The sequence below is a fragment of the Pterocles gutturalis genome, unplaced genomic scaffold, assembly GCF_000699245.1.
Source record: "Pterocles gutturalis isolate BGI_N339 unplaced genomic scaffold, ASM69924v1 scaffold42366, whole genome shotgun sequence".
Lineage (NCBI taxonomy): Eukaryota > Metazoa > Chordata > Aves > Pterocliformes > Pteroclidae > Pterocles > Pterocles gutturalis.
Window position 1 is genome coordinate 7,704 of NW_010104486.1, and position 21,271 is coordinate 28,974.

The following is a 21,271-nucleotide window of genomic DNA, read 5'->3' on the forward strand; positions in this document are numbered from 1 at the left end:
CAGGTCAGGCAGCAGCTCCCTTGGCTTAAAGAGCAACCCCTGATGAGGATTTGCGCTGGCTTCTGCACTTGTAATTAAATTAGTGCTGCCTCTGTGCATCCATGACCCACCTTTCTCCATCGCCCCACGGCACGGTGACCAGCCCAAAGGACAGGATAGAGGTCTCAGCTGCACCTCAGACCGGGTCCAAAGAGCCTGTCATCAGCATCAGCCAGCACCCAAACACGTGCTGGTGCCATATCATTCCCAGACACCCACAACAGCGGCCACTTCACTCGCTTGCTGCTCTGACTGGTTGCATCCCTTTGAGCCCCAGTAGATGAAAATCCACAGGAATGTGCAAAAGGAAGACACTACTCCAAGCCATGGGGGAGAGGGGTGCATCACTCCAAGCACTGAGAGACAGTGCTGAACCCCTGGGCTTGTCCCAAAATCCCTGCATCCCCTCCAGCCAGGCCGACCTGCCAGCTATGGGTGGTGGCTCCAACACTACTCTACGGGAGATGCACAGGGACAACCAGAGTGCCAGCCAGCCCAGCTGGACCACAGGGCTGCAGAACAGGAGAGCCAGGAAGGTGCTGCAAGTTGGAAGATAAACTCAGCAGCAGAGCTTATCGAGGCATCCTCCTCCTCTCCCGTGGGAAAGCAATGCCCAGCCCTTGCCAATCCCTCTGCAAAGCTTCCTATTGGAAGTTTCTGGCACTGGGAATGGTTGCCAGCACAGGATTAGCAGCCTGTTGATTTAAAGAGCTTATTACAGGAGCTTAATTCTATTTTGACAGATGAAAGTAAGTCAATTACAGCTAGAAATAGCTCAGAATTTGGGTTGTGGGGTGTTTTTTTTTTCTTCCTCTCCTCTCTTTCTGTGAGTTGTGGTATCATTTCCTTCCCTTTCTTTATCTCAAAGCCAGAACTTTCTGTAAGCTGCCTCTCCAGCCCAGTGAAGCTTCAAACACAGGCACTTGGGGCAGACATGGTTCTTCTCGACCATTATTGTTTAGCAAGAGCCTACCCCATCCCCAACCTATTCACATGGAAGTCTCATCCCTTGAACTCTCTTTTCTTTTATAACCTCTCCATCCCCACCACACCTGTGTCTCCCACAAGCCTGAAGTTGCAATAAGGGAGCAAAAAGACCCCTTCCTTCCCTCCCACTAAATCCATTCACTACTACCCTGCCCTAATTATCTGACCAGCAGGACCAGACCATGTCAGTCCCTTCCCTGGGCTGGTCATTCAACATGAGCAGTGCAATTAGTACCATCACAGGAGCATCCAGGACCAACAGCCTTGGTCCTCTGCCACCACCAAGCCTGTCCGTGCTGCCATGAGCTCCCTGACCCGAGGAGCTGTGCAAGATTTCCATGTGTTGCTCAAGCATAAGGTGACAAACCTTGTCACTAGCTCAGCAAACCACAAAACATACACGTCTCCAAAGAGAGCCCTAACTATAGGTTGAGGAGTTATCATGGTGACACCCAGGCTTACAGCCAGCAAAGTGCTGGAAGATGACTTATTGCATGGCTAAAAGACCTCACACTCCAAAGATCAGAGCGAGGAGCCCCTGCTTGCAAGGTGGTCTCCAGTTCTCATCTAGGGACCAGCCACCACCCATGGAGTCCTCCTCCCAGCCTGTAGAAAGAAACAGCTCGCGCCGTTTGCATCCAGCACAAACCCATCAATCGCTCTCCAGCTCAGGAAGCTCATGAGATCCTGGCTCCCAGCACACCAGAAACGCTCTCACCCTCGGACAGCGTGCAGCAGGCGCAGTGAGGGGTAGGCAGTCCTGACGTTGATGTGATGCTTCAAGATGAGCTCGTTCACCCACTCCACTCGCTCCTTGCCCCCCTTGGCCATGAACGCCGGGATCCAGAGGATGCTGCCGTTGAGGCTGTGGAGGCGTTGCAGCAGCTTCTCCCTCCAAGTCTCGTTCACCAGGTCCTCGAAGGCCCGTTGGATGACCGAGGGGTTCATAGTCACCAGGTCCGTCTTCATGCCCACGTCCTGTGAGTATTCCTGCACAGGGGCCAGATTGCACCTGCGAGGGGAAACACCGAACAGCCTCTTATGATGGGCGTGAGAGAAGGCAGTGACAAACACAAAGGGCGTTTGATGCCAAAAGCTGGGACCAGTGACAGATGTGCCCAGTTGCCCTTGCTTTTGCAAGAAGGAGGAGGGAGAATGAGTCTCTGCAATATATTAGAGAGGCTCAGCCCTGGTAACGATGCGCCACCCTAATATAAGGTCATCGTTCCTCAACACGCTGGCATGTGCACGCACATTCCTCTGGAGCAGTGCTAATAACAGACATAACTTTGGTGTCTGGTGGGTGGGTTTGTACGGATCGGTATCTCTTCTGGTGTAGTTCAAAAATAACACATAGCAACAAACCTACTATCTTTGCTGGTTTTAAATGAAACGGCCTTTCCCACGCATGGAAAGCACTCGCCTCCTAATTCTAGCCTTGCTGGGTAATATTATCCCAGCTCCTTTTTCTCCTCCTGGTGAGTCTCTGCTAACAGCAGACCCGGTGGCACCAACAGTGACAATGACACGAGCAGGGGGTGGATGCCAGGACATAGTCTCCACAGGCTGTCTGGAGGCTGTGACCTTCAAAAACCATCTCTGAAATATTAACTGGTGTCTCCTCTCAGGCTGTGCATGTGTATACATGCACACACGCTCCCCTGGGAGCTCTCTGCCAGCTCCTGTGCCATGCCAGGGACAAAGGCTGTGGGATAAACTGCCAGCAATCACCCTTGTTTTATGGTGGTTTCCTACAGCTCCTTGAGGTGGGATCCGTGGCTGTTAAGCTGTGGCTGTGCCATGCAGGTGGCACTGGGTAAATGGCACCAGTGAGCAGCTGATGGCAGGATGCTGAGAGATGCTCCCCCAGCATGGGGAAAAACACAGGGTACCCGTGTATTCACACACTGTCTGCTCTCCTGCGGCGTTTTACAGGGAAGTTACAGTATTTAACGAGCAGGAATTGCATCCTAACCATCTGCCTCGATAATCAGCCATTACTGCTGTTTTCCCTACTTTACAGATGGGGAAACTAAGGGAATGCTGTAAAGAAAATCCAGCTACTGGCATGCGGGGCCCTTCTGATCCACTCATTGCAGGAGTAAAATAGCCAAAAATAAATAAACATTGGATCTGAAGAGTGAAGCTGTAGCCTGGACACAGAGCCCATCGCTGGTCACTGCCAACCCTGCTGGAAAGGCTGCCTGGATGGAGCAAACCTTCCTCAGGAAGATGCAGGTTCCAGCGGTGGCTCAGATAACCTACGGTGGGAAGAGCATGTCCATGCCAGACCTGCGCTAGTACACATGGCTGGGGAGAAGTCCCTCAAAATCCCAATCCTTACACCCAGAAAAGCTTTTTTTCTGCAACTTTGCCACCCAACATCAAAGCCCCTCCCTAAACTTTGCCAGAATTGCAATTAGCAATTTTTCCCTTTGCTCCCTCTTGTTACACATAAGGATGCAAATGACAATGCCGCATCCCCTGCAGCCAGGCAGGCTGGAGCAGCCAGGTTTGAGCAGGGGCAGAGGTGACATTATCCTGGTTCCCACGTCACGCCAGGAACCGCCTCTGTGAGCCGCTGATGGATTGGGCTGTCTTCATAATAGACTCACCAGCAAGCAAATGTCTGCACATCCATAAATCATCAGCAGACTCCTACGGGACCCTCTGCTAGCAGATGTACACGGGTGTTGGGGATGGGAGGGCGGGCACGCTCCTCCTCTCCACTTCAAGCATCTTCTGTACTGGATTTAGTGTGTGCCCCAGTGGGGGGTCAGGATCTGCTGCTGCAGATCCATGGGGCAGTGCATCTGAGGGGTCACCGGTGCTGGGACAGAGTGGTCAACGGAAAAGTCAGACCTGGGCGTGCACGAGGGTGGTGCCACGGCACAAGTGCTCAAGGGCAGAAGTGACCTGGGGAAGGATAGAGCTTGTGTCCATGCAAGAGCCCAGGACAGGGTTGGTTTTTAAGAGGGTAAGTATATGGGAAAAGAGGAGGGAGTGCTTGGGTCTGGGGGTGCTGGGGGTTACCGGTGCCCTGGGGCGTTAACGGTGCACCATGAGGACACGCGGGGTGCATTTGCAAAGGGAACACTTGGTTGGAAGAAGAGTTTGCAGCAAGAGGTTCGTATCGGTGAACTCCAGCCCCTTTCCACTGCTCCAAACACCCCTGGAAGTCCCCCAAAACCCATCGTGCGGCAGGACACAGGCTCCTACCTTATCACAAAGCTGTGGGCGTCAATCTCAGGGCCGCAGCCGCTGCTGAGCAGGACCCCCGAGTTGCCCACGATGGCGCAGGTGGGGAACTGCTTGCCCTTGAGGGGCGAGGTGCGGGGCAGCAGCTCATAGAGGTTCTGCGAGACGTTCATGGTGCTGTCCCTGTCAAAGACGTAGTGGATTATATCCCCCGGCTTCAGTGTCCCCTTCAGCACCGAAATGTCCTTCTCTGGCCGCAGCCGCTGCTGAGCAGGACCCCCGAGTTGCCCACGATGGCGCAGGTGGGGAACTGCTTGCCCTTGAGGGGCGAGGTGCGGGGCAGCAGCTCATAGAGGTTCTGCGAGACGTTCATGGTGCTGTCCCTGTCAAAGACGTAGTGGATTATATCCCCCGGCTTCAGTGTCCCCTTCAGCACCGAAATGTCCTTCTCTGCATCCAGGAACTTCAAGATCTGTTTCCTGAGGACAGGGAAGAAAACGGCCCCATCGGGTGAGGTACAGAGATAATTTGGGTCACACATAAGATGAACTCTTGCCTCCTGCCTGCTCTCACCCCATGACCCATCCCAGCCGATGCATGCTCTCCAGGAACAGCTTACAAATGGATATCTCCATCTTAACGCTCGCTCCTTCTCCACCCACCCCCTCCCAGGGCAGGTCAGCACAGCCAGCCCACCCTTAGTGGGGGTCCCCATATATACCCTGGGGAGAGGGTTTCTTTCCCCCCTCCACGGCCCCCAGCCAGCACGCACACTAATCCCACTTGGCTGGGACAACGGGGACTCAAGTGCTTCTTGCTCATCATGGCAAGGCCAGCTGGTTCAGCTGGGAATCCATTTCCAAGTGATCGCTTACATATATGAAGCCTGGCTCAGCAGGACATAAGCCTTTTATTTCTTTAGATGATATACAGAGGCAATTTGCCAGCTTGCACTGGAGAGGACCAAACGTGTCTCTTGTCCTGTAGGTAATTACCAGTACCTGATCCTCAAAGAGAGTGTCTGGTTGTGTCTCCATTTGGATGAGGCTGGTTTAATGTTGTGCTTAATGCTTTCATTACTTCTGTCAACAACAGCTGGAGACGAAGAATCATTTATTACTACTTCAGCTCTAGAGAAAAGAAAGACAGGGAGAGGGAGAGAGACAGGATTCGTTAGCATCCCAATGGCACTTCTAATCACTGTCTTTGGCTCTGGCTGCTGGAACTCAAACTTCATCAGAAAAAGCAAAATTGTCATTATTAGCTAAACAACAACGGAGAGCCTGTTTGTATTCTGCTACACTCACGCAGACGGACACAAATCCTTAAATACCTGCTGGCTTCCACCAACGCAGCCTTACAGCCAGGCACAGCTCTCCAGCAAACACAGTCTTACACCTCTAGCTGCTGAAATGCATGCACACAAAAACACAAGCAGGTGCTGCAAAGACAGGCTGGCAGACGCACACTTGCAGACAAGACACCCCAGAGCCCCAGGGAGCACCCGCAATTCACCAACACACTCCCTACACAGGCAGCTGAGGTTGCCAACATGCTGCCTTGTGCTTGCCCATGAGCAGCCCAAGGTGGGGCCAGCTCAGCTCTAGGTTAAAATCCTTGTGAGAGGAGTGCTACCTTCATTTCACCCAAAGGAGAAATTAATTGAGGTGGGTGCTGCTTGTGAGATGGAGCTATGAGCATCCTGTACTGAACAGGTGGAGGCTGGCTTGCTGAGAACTTTTCCCTTCGTTAGAGATGAGCACAAGGATTTCAGCATCTATCGCCTGCTCCAGCCCCAGAAATGAGCAAGGGGACAGGCAAGAGCCAGATGCTGCAGTTTGGAGATGATCACTTGGAGACCCCAGCTTTTAATCCCCTCTCCAAGAAGCAAATCATCCCCAGCACTCCAGTGCCATTTACATCAAATGGCATGAATTAAGGGAGTCTGTGAATATTTGATTCCAGCCAGCCGCCCTCCAAAGAGAATACCCAAGCATCTCATCAAGAAGCTGCGCGTGTGTCTGCAGCCCCAAAAAAAACCCTTCACACTTCAGAGCGCTCTGGAAAATACACAACCAAAGCACTCGCTATTAGCTAAAGGGAATGTCCCCCTCCAGTGCAAAGGGTTTTTTCCAGATAGGGAATGGTTTGTAAATAAATACATTTATTAAAAGCGTGTAAACCCCAAGGAGGGAGAAGGGATGGGGCACAGCTGGTGGCCCAGGCTCATGGCCAACATCCAGCTCTCAGGAGCCCATCTCCAGCCCAGGGAAGGAGCTCCCAAGGACTCACTGTGGCTCATGCGATGTAATGTTTCCGAAAGGCAAGGAAATGTGTTTATAAACGCTGGCTGCCAGTGTCCTCGTGTGTGTTTGTACAGTACCTCTCCAGAGGCCGCCAGTCGAGGCGGGTGGGTTTATTGTTTGCATCTTGCATTTTGCCGTCTCACCTCGTGTCTTGCACAGCTTGCTTATAAGGTGTCAAAAATCATAAAGGGAATAGGGTAAAGAAATCTTGGGAATAACACCGATTGTTTTGGTTTTGTCCATTTTCTGTGTTTTGATCATGTGCGATGACATCATCACAGAATGACATCACCCTTCCTTTCTTGCATGGTGTCGCTAAGCTTTGCAATCGTGTCACTTGGTAATGTCGGGCTGACATGAAATTATCATAAAAATAACACAGAGAGACACGGAATGAAGCTGCGATGCCACGAAATGACTCTGCGATGGAGCGACGTTACTGAAGTGCATTACAACAACACCGAATGAAGTTCTGATGTCAAAGACGGTGATCGCTCGTCTAATAGCACAGAGTAAAACTACAAAAACGGCGACTCTATCACTGACTTATTTTCACAATAAGTAACTCTCGCTTTCTCATTCTCTCAATCACCACAACTTGCAGATCTTTGGTTATTTGCAAATGATCATTGCACTGAGCTGGGGGAGGGAGGGGGAGAAACGATTAAGAAAATGCAAAGCAGAAGTGAAAAGAAACAGATACATTTGCTAAAAAAGGACAGCACTATCCAGCGAAGAGGAGAAGCAGATTAATAGCTGCCTTACAGCAAAAACAAATGAACACAAAATCTAATTTACAAACCTATTAGATTTGCTATGTAAGCTGTTCACAGCTGATCTGATTGTACCTCTGCCTCCAGAACTCCTGCAAGACAAAGGAAATGCATTATTTATAAACCCAGCTCCTCTTTGCCAAGCATTGTTCAACAGTCAAGAGAACCTGCTCCGAAGGGCTCCGAACCGAGACACTGCCGAGCCGCTCGCATCCCACCCCATCCAGAAGGGAGACGTCCTGGTGCCTGCGAAGGGCTTTTCACATCCAGCGTCCCTGCTGCCGTACTGCAACCGTCAAATCATTCCAGAAAAAAAACCCCTCCTAACCAACCCAATTAATAATACCTGTGTGATCTGAGCAGCCATCAAAGACATCTGGTCTCCGTCATCAAAGCAGCATGCAGCCTACAGGTTGCATTAAATACATCTCTACTTGCTTTTATGAGTCAGGTGTTAGCAATGCATAGTGAAGGTCTCCTCCATCTCCAGGATGCCAAGGGACTTTCCCTGTCCTTTCCAGGTGGGGACTGAGCTGAAGGACCAGGACAGGATTCCCACCCCCGTGGGAATGGACAGCCAAAGTTTCCAGCACCTATATGATGCTATAATGAAGAACAGGTGGGACCAAGCCCCTTCAGAAACCAATGCCACTCATACGACCTGTGAAACTTCACTTAAAAATAAATACATACAAGTATTGGTCTGCATCTAGTTGGCTGCAGAGCGCCTTCTGGCTTGAACTTGCTATTTTCAAAGGGGTCACAAAAAACCAGTCACCCACTTGAGGATGCTCAGTGGGAGCTGGGCTCCTAGTCAGACACATTTTCACTGCCACATGCTCATTGCTCTGTTTTATTGTTTCCATTGCACAGATATCCAAATCAACACGCTCATAAAGAGAACCAAATTCTCCTCCAGCAGAAATATTGTTACCTGGAAACATACCTTATTGAAAATGTATCTCAGGAGCATGTATTTCTACCAGTTCTGAAAAAATCCCAAATGTATTAGACATAAATGAAAAAGAAATAGAGTGCACGAATGTTTGGTGCCATCAAAAAAGATTTCCAGGCTTGCGGGATGCGATGTAAATCCCTTCGTTAGGCTCAGCACAGTCCTCAGCACTGGGTAACATCAAACCCTTGCAAATGCCGTGATGGTTGTCCCTTTCCTCCCTCCTGCCGGAGACCATCTACAGCCAAGTCAGAGCAATTCCTGCTCCAACACTCTCCTCTTTCTTTTGACAAAACTGAGAGTCAGTGAGCGGTTTCATTTTTTGGTGCATCAAGGGAACAGCAGGACTAGCTTATTTCTAGAGCCTCCTGGCATTTAACAAGCCTCTGCTTTAATGGGGTTCACTGCGGGGTGTGGGAGCAGACTGGGTTAGTGTGCAAACCACGTGTCCTTTCAGAGATGTTTCCTCTGAAGGAGCTTTCCAAATGGTATTCACACTCCTTCACACTTGCCCAAGACAGACAGGGACTGGATTAATGGCTTAGCAAAAGAAACGCTGCTCCCTGAATAAGTGCTGGTTCACAATCTCTGTGAAAGGGGAAAAAAACCACCAAAACCCACAGAAATTAAGAAGTGGAGAAGACCTGTTAGCTCCCACTTCATCCATGTTTGCAGCTATGGCAGGACCAATCTGAAGCATCACAATGTATTATTCAAATGCATTTATCCAATCTAGCTTCACATCGCCCCAGCGACAGGTCTGTGCACAGCTCCTCCTGAAATTAAGGCAGGCATCAGGGCTGGAGATACTGGACGTGAGGAAGACTAGTTGGGAGCACATCTCTCACCTCCCTGTGTGCAGAGGTGGTGGGGAAGGAGATCAGCTGCCTGGATGCCCCCGTGAGCAGCCCCTCAAGGACAGCTTCAGGGGTTAATCTTTCCCTCTCACACACTGTGAAAAGCAAAAGTTTTCAAAATATTTTAATGCAAGCAGAGCACTAAGTGTTCTGCTGTCATATATGAACATGGAAGGGGTGTCTCATCGGTGGAGGAGACAGCAGGGCTCTGCTAGCCATCTCCCCATGGCTTGCTCCATGGCACTGGGCTCCCTGCTTTGCTGGCCAGGATGCTCTCACTGGACACCTGAGATGCTGGCAAAGACACTGCTCCCTGTAGCAGGCTTGGTTTCTCTCTCCAAGCCATGGAGACTGCCTGAAGCTGGGACATGATACTTGGCTGAAGGTCTCAGCTGGGTTAGTAAATCCTAAAATGCTCCTGTGGCTTCAAAACCAACATTGGTGTCCTACGCTGCAACTTCTGGACATCTTCCCTACAATCTCCCTTTGTACAGTCGAAGACAATGTGCACTGTGAATATAATACCCTGGGGTGTATTGACCTGTCCAACCATCCTGCCCAGCTCAGCCCACCAGCGGGTACCAGCCAGGCAAACCAGCTGCTCAGAACACCCAGAGCTGAGCCAAGCATGGTGTTTTCCAAGGTCTGCCATACTTCAGTACCAACACAGGCAAGCCAAGATCACTGTACTGCTTCACTTCCCCCACCTGGGAAGAGGAAAACATTAAGAAATGTAAGGCACTAATTGAGAGGCACATGTTAAAAAAAAAGCAAGTCAGCCCATTTTATTATACCTTGCTGACCTGGAGTTTCAAATCTCTTGGCTTCAAAAGCCAAAGACCAACCTCGATTAAAATTGCATTGATTTTGAAAAGCTTTCTAGTGCTACACCGTGTTTAGATTGAATTGCTTTATTAATCTAGTTGTTATCAGTTTGATTGTATAGCCAGCTCCACAAAGTACCAACCTGCTTCCTAATCCTATTATTTACAAAACGCTCTTCTTTTGACTTCTGTTGGGATGTTTTCCAGTGATAAGTTACATCTATATGTGCTAATGCCATATTACTGGCTTATGCCATCCTTTCTCATCTTTGCTTTGAGATTTTCAAGCTGCATTTCCACTATCTAAGACATTATATAGGTCAAAACATTCTGTGCTCAGATGTAAAGTGACACTGATTCATATATCACAGGATAAAAAAGAAAAAATGTCTTATGGTTCAGGTCCAAATTTTCTTGGATGAATAATTTCTGACAAATCAGGTATGCAAAGACTTTTCTCTTCACCCACTATGAATGGGCTGTTTAGGGTTTTTGCTTCCCTTTTCATCGCTTCCCACTTCTTAAATGATTCTCTTAATTGTTGCAAGCTACAGTTCAGTCTTGCTTCGAGCAACTTCGATATGTGAAATCAAAGCTGCTTTGACTGAGCAAGTAGGTCATACAGCCTCTTTGGGTGAGCGGATCTCTAAGAACAAGCTTTACACATCCATATTCTCAGCTTACAAATTAAAAAATGTGTTTTCCATGGATATTTTACAATGCCCGCCTCCAAGTCCTGCTTCCCCCCAGCATCTGTGGCAGACAATACACATGGGAAGCACATGGGGCACAAGAAGCATGAACCAGCTAGAAAATTCAGCCCTACCCAATCACCCATTTTGCCACATTTGTGAAGCCTAGACCTCTGCCTCTTCCTGACCTTGGCCAACCCAAGTCCTCCTCTTCTCCCTCCTCCACATAAAAGAGAAATAATAATCCCTGGGGGGACTGTTAAGCAGAATGTATCCATCTGGATTCCTCAGAGAGAGAGGTCTGAGTGCCACAAATTTCATATGAGGGGTTCAAATGATTAACACCTACTGATGAGAAGGTGTTCACAACCTGCTTTTGTGTTAGGTGCATTTTATGATCCTTGTTTTCCAGCTGGGACACTGGGTTGGATGCACCAACTGTCCTATTAAGTGAGTTAATTCATTTTGCTGACCAAGAGCAGGGCAGTCATTAAGCTAAGCCACGTGCTCCCCAAGTCCTCAAGGATTTTGTGCAGGATCCACTTGGGCCAGTGCTGGCTCGGGCCAGTGCTGGGAAATGTGGCCCAGGACACAGGTTTCAACCCTCTCTCCTCTTCCCTGAAATTCAGGCTTTGAATTTCCAAACCAGCAGAGCAGCAAAGGTGACTCCAGGGCTTTTTGGAGAAAACTGCCACATTTCCAAGTTGTCTATGAAAGAGAAATAATTGGCTTCCCAGTGCCGACCTGTGCAGCCTGTCCCGCATGGCAGAGATGCAAAGGTGTCCCAGGAGCCCAAACTGGGCAGGAACCGAGCCCAGAGGCTGGAAACCAGCTTTCCTCAGGGATTGTATCCTGGCTTTCCATCTTCACATCAGGGTCTTGCTGAAAAGAGGGAGAAAGGCCACATTCATCGGCAAGTCCCCTTGTGGGCTTCTCACTAGATGCTCAACTGGTTCCTGCGGGGTTTGGTCAAAGCCCACCCATAGCCATAAAATGCTCTGCTACCACAGGAGAGACAAACTCGGGGAGGAAAGGCTTCACTGCTGGTTAGCCCCACACATAAACCAACTTGCAAATTAGAACCAAAAGCCAAAGCCAGGCGAGAAGCAATGGGATCAGAGATGAACCTTGAGATCACATCCTCAAACACAACATCACGCGCTCTTCCCAACACCAGTCTTCCTCCATCCAGAAAAGCAGCTCTTACAGGGTCGCTTTTCATCTCACCTTCCTGCACCACATTTCATAACACACCCTGAGGAACCGGGACATCCAACACTTGCAGATCATTCCCTGTGACATTTCACCAGTTGCTTTTGAGGCTTGCATCCCGGGATGCAGAGGAGATTGCGATTAAGAGAAGTGGTGGCCATTGGCACCAACCTCTCCTGGCAAGAAAGATTCCCTCTGTAGGGACTAATTTTGAAGACATTTCCAAGGCTTTTTTCTGCTAGGATAAAAGATCCTGCAATACATCTTGATGAGACGTTTGAAATCACACTTCGATGTGTTTAAAATCTCACTTGTTCATATTGTCACAGCTTGGCAGCCCGAGTGTCAAAAACTTCCTAAATATCAGGCGCTATTTTTACTGCTTCCAAGTTTCATTCTTTCTGTCGAATCATAGAACGGCGTTTGGGAGAGTGTGCCCATATCACAATTTTCAGGAAAATCACCTTGCCCCGCTGGGGTCCTGATGTGGCTCCAGTACATGAGCCGCAGGGGCAGGGCTTGTGCAGCCAGGCTGGCAGCGTAGCATCTCCCAGAAAGCCAAGGAGACTCGGTGTAAAAGTGCCATCCGACGGCCTCACCACTGTTCACAGCACTTGCTGTTACCCTCCACGGGAAACGCAGCTCTGTCAGCCTCATGCAAACCAGCCTCTCTAATTTGGTCACCTCCTCCCGTGCCCCAGTCCCACCTCCATCACGTCACCTATCCTGCAGGCTCCTTCCCAGGGACCACAACAAGATGGGAAGGTCAGAGGTGCTCAGCATCCCTACCTGTCGGGTGGTAACCACGGCTCCACATCAGCTCCCATGTAAATGAGAGCAGGATTTGGCCCTGAGATTTCTGCCTGGCTGCAAATCACTGTGTGTAATTATTGCGAGCGTACGCCGAGGACGCAGGAACCAAGACACATGAGTCTGCAAAACAGAGACACCTATTGCTTAATAGGCAATAAGCCAATTAGGCTGAAATGCTTATGTGACAAAACCAGGGAAAAATAGCACAGCTCCGATGACTAAAGGACAGGAGGCATCGGGAGGGATGCCCACAGCTGCCTGCCACCAGGACACTGCTTGGGGACCACTCTGCACTGCGGGAACTGGAGCACCACGACCAAATCCCTGTCCCTGCCTCCAGCTACCTGCCCTGAAGGACCTGTAAGGGGCAGGAGGATGCTTGAAGCAGCCTGATGGTTACCAGTGCCCCAGGGGAGCCACGGTCCAGGATTTTTGGGCTCTGCCCTCAAGCCAGCATGCACTTTCCCTGAGCCAGAAAAGTCTCTCTTGCACCTGTAGAGCATCAGGTCTCACATCCACAAGAATTCACCATAACAACAGCATGGCCTGACTCGATCACCCCACGATGCTCTTGTTTTATCGCTGCTCTAAAGACAAAACACTCACGCACTAGCAGGGCTCAAATGTCACACACGTCACTTCTCCCCATCCTGTGCACCGCCAGGACCTTATTCCTTCCTTCATCTCAGGTCTTTCATTAGAAGTTTATTCCTGGCATCAGTTCAGTTTCTCTGGCTGCCTTAATAAAACAGCCAGCAAAGAAAAAGACATTGAGGCAGGCAAAAGGATCCAGCGAGGGGCTTGGGACTAGGGTGGGTGTGTTTGTGTATTTAGCTTTTCCTTTCTGGAAGGGAGAAGGAAAAAACCCCAAGAGCCCAGCAAAGACCTAGAAAGGAGCCGAGACAAAAGCCTCACTGCTTAAAAAACATGTCTACACTATACATTCTTACACTGATAATTTTTTAAGCCAACAGAGCAGCGTTATCAGGGAGCGCAAACAACAGAGCATCAGTCTTGCAGCAGATCCTGTCACCCTGAGCATTTGTGTCCCAAAAGACAGAAATCCCAGCGGCTCCTGCAGCATCTTGGATGCCACGTACCTTGGGAAATGGGAATGGTGCAATACCAAAAGATATCATGTCTGAAGGGCTGTGGGTCCTCGGGCTCATCCTCCCACATCCATCTCTTGCCTGCTTCTCCCACTGCTCTGCGCAGCCCCCAGGATACTCAAGGTCTCAGGTGATTTCTTCTTTCACTGTTGATGTGGATGCTGAGGACCTCTCCTGGGCAGTAACCTCCTCCTGGGGTGGTTTGTCTCTACGACCATCCTCAAAATAACATCTGGTGCCTACACAAAGAGGGCTGGGAGCACCTGGATGAGACCCCGCAACCAACAACGGCCCCTGCTATTTGCCCACCATCACAGGCACTCACTAGCAATAGAGCCATCCCAGGACCTTCACAGGGACACAGTCCCCAGATGACAATATCCAGATACCAAAAATTGAAAAGCCAACAGTAGTTTCAGAGCTTGGCCTCTTCTCTCCTCCCCTGGTTCATAAAGCTACACCATGGAAATCCAGGTGGCAGGAAGAAGGAGAAGTTTAATTACGAGCTGAGCAGCTGCTGGCTGACAGTCCAGTGTGCTTCTGGGTGTCTGAAAAAGTGCTGGAGATGCATTATGACGATGCTTAACCTTCACAGGGGAAATATGTCCCCTGCAGTAGCCACTGGCCAAGAGCTGAATTATATTCCTGAGGATGCTGGTGAAGCCTGGGCTGGGAGGTGACAGGTCATGGTGGAAGAACCGTCCTTCAACTCCAAGCTGGCAGATGTACAGGTGATACCTGGACCCCACTGCCATGTGGTTTGACTGAAGGAGGCCTTGACAGAGCACTTCAAACCTGTGTCATGACCATGACAACACGTGCTTTTAAAAGCAGCCCTGGATGGGGAGGGATGGTGTGCTCAGCATGCAGCTGGCCAGCCTGAGTTTTTTTTTTTGTGTGTTTGTTTGTTTGTGATATTCCCAGTGGATTGCTGTATGCAATTACAAGAGGTTTATTTGCAGTAGCAATAAGAAAGAGTCCAGTGCCACATTTGGAAAAAGCTGAGTTGGTGCCTGAGCAGCCAGCTCGATGAATCAAATGCTGTGCCAACAAGGAACCTTGGAAGGTCAAGAGTGGGGCCAGCAGAGCTGTCAGGATCTGGGCGATGAAGCTGCTGACTGCCTGGCAAAGGGGACTGTCCCTAAGGCTGATGGTGTTTCTGCCTTATAATGTCACCCCAAGAGTGATGATCATCCCTGGTGCAGGGACTCCTCCTAATGGGGTTAGCTGATGGCAGGACACAGCACTTGCGCTGTGGCATCACCCGCTGCTTTGGGAGGACCCTTTGGGTCCCACCACCTGCACACCGAGCACCTTTGCCATGTGCTGCCCTCTCACCCTGCGCTGTCACTACCACCCCAATGGGTTTGAGCAGAGCCATGCCCATCTCCCTTGATCAGACCCTTCTGCTTCCTGATCAGAGCCAGCGCTGCTGCTGTGGATGAGGATGCGTCTCCCAAGGCTGCCACCACCACCAAGGCTGCTGCTCAGCCAGGACAAGGAGTTCTTTAGATTTACGGTGGAAACACAAAGAAAAAGGAGCTTTAAATATGATTTTTTTTTTTCTTTTTTCCTTCTTCTTTCTTCTATTGCATTGCACAGGGCAGAGCTGCTGACACCAGCCTGCTCTGCCATGATGTTTGCTGAAGGACACCTGAAACTCTGCTCCTACAGTGAATTTACTGTGCCAGGGAACTCCCTTGTTTCCAGAGACAACTTTGGACAGAAACCAGAGAAATGGCAAAATAATTATCGTCTGTTATTGTAGCTTAGGCTTATTTCTTGCTGCTGAGGATGACCCAAGCCCAGGGTAAACAAAAGATGGAGGCAATTAGGAAGTCCATCTTTGGAACAACTATTTTTTACAGCAACCGTGCCTGTAGATGTATTTAAGTAGTGCTGGTCTCAGGGACAAAAAATGAAAATACCTGTAGCTCGAAAGCCCAAGCAAAAATAAGGAGCTCCTATTAAATGGTTTACTGTAAGATCAAAAGCACATCTGGCATGCAAATAGGCACCGACAAACAGATGTCCAAGCAGAATAACCAGGGTTGCTGCAGAGAAGATAAGAAAAAAAATGTGACCCTATTTATCTATGTGCGGGAGAGACCAGGAGGGCTGACGGTGGCAGCGGGATCTGCTGTGTCACTGCTGGCTGCGGTCGCAGGGCTTCGCTCTCTGCCCACGAGTACGGCAGCAGCACGGAGGAGCTGGCACCGCACTGCTGACGGCTGAATCACTTAACCCCACCGTTAGCTGCTCAACAAGCCTTCGCTAAATGAGCCAACATTTGCAACTCCTTGTTCTCTGCAGGGAGAAAAAGGTTTCCTTGGCTTTCCAGACCGGAATAGTGCATTTGTGGGGTTAGAGATGGGAAACGAAAAGCCCACCTGGGCAAAAGGGAAACTTGGAGCACTTGTGGGAGCTGCTTTGCTCTGGGGGTGGGACTGGCCATGGCTCTGGCAACTCTGCACCCAAGAAGTGCTGGCTGACGAAACACATCCTCCTGCCACAGCTACTGCCCTCGCCACTAGCAAGCTCAGAAATTCCCTCCTTGGGGCTCTTACAAGCTGGCGACTATCAGGACTGGACCAAAGAGTGAGTTTTCACCAATTGTACTGGAAAGCCCTTAGAGGGACTGGTTACATTCACGGACCTGGGTTTTCTTTTTGTTCCACTGGGTTGCTCAGTGCTTTCCATCCCTGCTGCCCTCAGCCCTCCCGCCGGACACCGATTCCCTGCAGGTCCCCCTGCTCCTGCCTTTCCCTTGGAGCTCAGCTAAAGGAAACAAGCTCTGGAGATCCATCTCCTTCAGCTTGCTCTAGGCAGGGGCACAGGGGTTTTGGATATGTCTTTGTGGCAGCCATTGTGGCATCCACCCCAGCTTCACAGGGAGGAAGGGGAGCTCTGCAGCCAACCTGAGACTGGCTGCTTGAGCTCAAGTTATCATCAGAAAAATTGCAATCAAAGCCTACACCGAGTATTTTCTTACTCAAATCAGTGCTCCAACATCGCTTTTATTTTCCAGCCTGATGTGTCATGGGGCTTTTGTTAGAGCCCTGCCATACCCACCGAGTACAAAGGACCCTCCATTGACTCTCTTTACATGAACAGTTACAGGGTGGCTGGGGGCTTCTGTCCTGCAGAGAGGTATTGCTCCTCCACACCAACTCAGATAATTGCTGGCTCGTGCGCACCCACTGCGTGCATACACAGAAGCGTATGTTGGTACAACACAGCACTTTTTTCAACAGAACTTTCTGGCAGAGAGCAAGTCTTAGACTGACTCTGGGTTAGGCGCAGTAAATCACAGCCTAAAAGACCTAAAGCAGGACTTTTATACTCCATGGACCGACCCTGACAAGAAGCGTTATGACTACAGCACGCTACAGACCACTCAGAGCAAGCACATCAGCCCCCGTAAAGGACACAAGATCTCTTAGTGGCAAAGCCTTTGAAAGGCAGGCGTTAGAAAAGGGCACATGAGGAAAAAGGGGCAATTTACTGACAAGCTGCCAGGCAGGCCAGCAATATTAGATACTCCAATTCATCACTTAAAAAAGAACAGAATATAATTCCTCTTGTAATCAGGATGGAAAGGCATGTGGTCTGGGCTAGCAGAGAAAAGGTTGACTCATATTAAGTCCAACCCATTACCAAGTGTCAAGTGCTCCCTAAGATGGCTCACACGCTAATTTGAGAAGTCACCTGGTGGCAGCGGGTCACCAGCTCCCTCTACAGACAATCAGGACACAGCCGGACCCCTGCAGAACTGCTACGGCAGCCGCATAATAACAAAAAAGAGTCCCTTTAAACTGCCACCAAGGAGCAGAATTTTTTTCCTCCTCATCATCAGCAATAATTATTCCCCTCGACGCCCAGTCCTTTGTCTTCCTCCGCGGCGAGAGGTCTGGCCCGCTCCCCTATCCCGAGGTGGATGAAGAAATGGCTGCGATCACATTAGTGTTCCCCAAGACAGACCTGAATGTGTCTTTTGTTTCCTTCCAGGGAAACAAAGAGCCAGAGCAGGAGTGATGGAGGGAACCAGCGGGCTGCAGGAAAAGTTCAGCAGCCCAGAACCAGGTGGTTGTTGAGAAACAAAGTGCCAAGACCGTTTGCAGCGGCAATACTTCACCACGGCAGCACACGCCGGTGAGAGCGAGAAGCGAGGCGAGCGGGACGAGCACGCCTACCCGCTGCCATCCCGCAGCACCGCCGAGCACGCGGTTCCAGCGATGCGCGTATAGGTGATCCGTATATACAATGACAGGGATGGAGCAGGATGGAAGCCCGCACGCAGGGGTGTCTGCAGGGGGGGGAGGAACAGGCTAACGGGAGCGACACAACGTCGGGAGTGAGAAACTGCTGAATTGTCATCCTTGCCCTGACATCTCTTTGTTTCAGTATCAGCACCGCCGAGCACGCGGTTCCAGCGATGCGCGTATAGGTGATCCGTATATACAATGACAGGGATGGAGCAGGATGGAAGCCCGCACGCAGGGGTGTCTGCAGGGGGGGGAGGAACAGGCTAACGGGAGCGACACAACGTCGGGAGTGAGAAACTGCTGAATTGTCATCCTTGCCCTGACATCTCTTTGTTTCAGTATCTCCTGTCTGCAGGAGGTGGTATAAGAATATGTGGAGGAGTAAGACGGGATTGCTCACGGAGCAAACATCTTTCTCACACCTCTGGCAGGCAGAGCCAGCCGCCCTGGCTCCTACCTCCCTTCACCTGCGATGCTGGGAACTTATTGTCCAGGGAAACAGCATGATTTTTTTTTTCCCTTTTGCCAGTAATTTTATATTCTTACTTTGTACTTAATGAACATTTCTTTTGTTCTTTCTGCAATTTCTCAGTATTTGGAGGTAAGAGAAATACATTCCCCCCTGCTCTCACCCGTCTGAGGCATATTCTTCCAAAGACAATCCAAATCGCAGGCAGGGGGCAGGGTATGTGTAAAAGTGGGCAAGCTGTTCGCTCCTCACAATAATTAGAGAGTGTTTCGATGCCAAGGAAAAAGAAGAAAAGAGTCACACCTGCCTGCAATTCCCAGCCCCCTCAGCGCTGTGATCCTGCCAGGGGACACCTGGCCAGCTCTCCACTTCCCTGCAGGTTTGGGCTGCACTGACCAAAGCAAAGGTGGTCTATGGGGGTGTGGAGGAGGATGCTGAGCCACACAATCCATCAGCCAAATACTCCTGACCTGGGGAAGAGCTGCACAAATATCCAGGACCTCCGAAACCTCATATGGAGAGCAGCTGTTCCCTCCTGGACATATAAAGAGCTCCTGGAAAACTTTGGAAAGGTCTCTTTCTCTACACTGTTGTGCACTTTTGCTGTCACACAGTCCCCTTGACCTACAAGACCTGTCTGCAAAAGATGCTGCTATCATGTGGCCCTCAAAACTGAAAACCCTTTATCATGCCCTGAACTGTTGCAGATCAGGCACTCTGCTTTTCCACATGACCACAGCAATAGACTTTATCCAGGTCAGAGCATCGTGTTGACCATGCCTGTACCACGGCAGCACATGGGGATGAAGTGCTCTTTGAGCCAGGCTCCTGAGCTAAGAGCTTGGGGTGTAAGATAGACAGTGTTTGGTCCCTTGCTCTGTTTGGGATGAAGGTGCTCATCCAACCCCAACCACTTCAGAGATGCAAAGGGAAAAAGAAGTGGGTGGGAGAGGGCAAAGCAGGAGAAAGGGTCAGTTTGCCCTATGTCATGACTACTTAACATAGCAGGGTATATATAACAGGTGTATATATATATATATATAAAACAGGTCCCACCTGTGCTCTGTGCATCCCTGTATCAGCACAGCTGATGTGTGAACTTATCTATGAACAAATGGTTTGTGACTAACACTTTTCAGAGGGTATCGCACTGCAGGACCCATGCTTTGCTCTCTGGGGCATAGGGTGCTCCTCTCCGTTGCTAGTTACCTTGTGCACTATTATTTCTCAAATGCTGCGTGAAGGAAGCTGCTTGCTGTTTCTACAGAACTCGTTTGACCCTGTTGCTGTCTCTGCTGCTGCACTGCTTGGCACTGCTTCCTTGGAGGAACTACAGCAACAAACTCAGATGCCAGGGCTTGGAGATAAGCAGCCAGTAAACATCCAATTTCCATACAATGTACAGAAAAGAGATGAGAAAAAACCCTCACAATACTGGGAATCCCTAATGAACCAGGGTGAAAAACAGGACAACTAAATAACGAAACAGAATAGATTTTCAATAAGGGCACAGCAAGTTCTAGCAGACAGATCTAGCAGATAGATGAGGAGAGAGAGAAGAAAGAACAGAAGCCACAAAAGAAGATAGGAGGAAAGCAGGGGGATCGGAGCAGCCTGTCCAATGGGGAGGATGCTCCAGAAGCTTTTCATTTCCTTTATTATTATATAGATAGTGCTAGCTCACTGCAGAGCAACAATTCATCTAGCCTGGAAACCTACAGTCCGGTGCTGGATGTTTTTGGACAAAGCTACAGACCTTTAAGCACTTCTTGCCCGTGGTACCCGATATAATCTAACAATGAAACAATGACAAACATCACTGCATTTCATTTATAACTTCAGCCCCAAGTGTCAGCTATTTGTTTTGATATAACACAGTGGGCAACGCTACATGGTCCCAAACAGAAAGATCTTGTGTTATTTAGGCACTATGAGTGCACCTGACATTACTAGAATTATTTGTTTTCCCACGCTGCTGTAGCGAGTTCCTCAAGTTAATGCAAATGCTCCCCTCCACATTTGTTCCTCTCATCCCCTAAGTTTCCAAGCAGCCCTCACAGATGGGGTTTACGGGGTGGGTAGGGCATTGCTCCTCTCCCCAGATTTTGGTGCTGTTTTAGCTCCTGCCATACAGGGCACCTGCAGGTAATCACCACCCTGCAGGTGACCAGGAAGGAGTGATCACAGCCCCTGGGGACAGAGGAGGGGGGGGTTGAGCTCTCCCACCCACCCAGCTGGTCCTTGTTCAATTTCTCCGACGCTGTGGACTGGTCCTTGCTCCAGGACCCTGCAGACTGGTCCCTTATCCATCATCCCCGCGAGCTGGTGCCCTCTCCACCACACCCATCTGGACCAGCATGGGCATGCAAGCTCCCCTGAACTGCAACTTCCCCCACCATCCCCAGCCAGCAAACTGCCTGCACCAATATCCCATTTAGAGACCTGCTCCATCAACACCTGAGCACTGCCCGCTCCCAAACCCCTCTCTCCAGACCAATGTCTGCTCCAGTATCTCTAACCAGACTGGTACCCGCTCCAGCATCCCTACCCAGCCCTGTACCTGACTGAGCATCCCTACCCGGACCAGTATCTCAATGTTTCTAACGAGACTAGTCCCCATTCCAGCATCCCCACCCGGACCGGCACCTCAATGCCTCTAGCGGGACCAGTTCCTGTTCCAGCATCCCTACCCGGACCAGTACCTCAGTGTTTCTAACGAGACTGGTCCCCGTTCCAGCATCCCCACCCGGACCCGCACCTCCACATCTCTAA

At 50.1% G+C, this 21,271-nt stretch overlaps 1 protein-coding gene across 1 annotated transcript in view; it reads right to left on the reverse strand.

The window, feature by feature from the left end:
• ST8SIA2 (ST8 alpha-N-acetyl-neuraminide alpha-2,8-sialyltransferase 2) overlaps positions 1-9,767 on the reverse strand; it is a 17,363-nt gene extending 7,596 nt beyond the window's left edge. Inside the window, exons 1-6 of the mRNA XM_010087081.1 lie at positions 9,727-9,767; positions 7,333-7,395; positions 5,226-5,354; positions 4,667-4,703; positions 4,246-4,466; positions 1,745-2,038 (exon numbers count right to left, since the gene is read on the reverse strand). Coding sequence (XP_010085383.1) covers positions 1,745-2,038; positions 4,246-4,466; positions 4,667-4,703; positions 5,226-5,354; positions 7,333-7,395; positions 9,727-9,767 — 785 coding nt within the window. The remainder of the gene's footprint in view (positions 1-1,744; positions 2,039-4,245; positions 4,467-4,666; positions 4,704-5,225; positions 5,355-7,332; positions 7,396-9,726) is intronic.
• Positions 9,768-21,271: the final 11,504 nt, after the last annotated feature.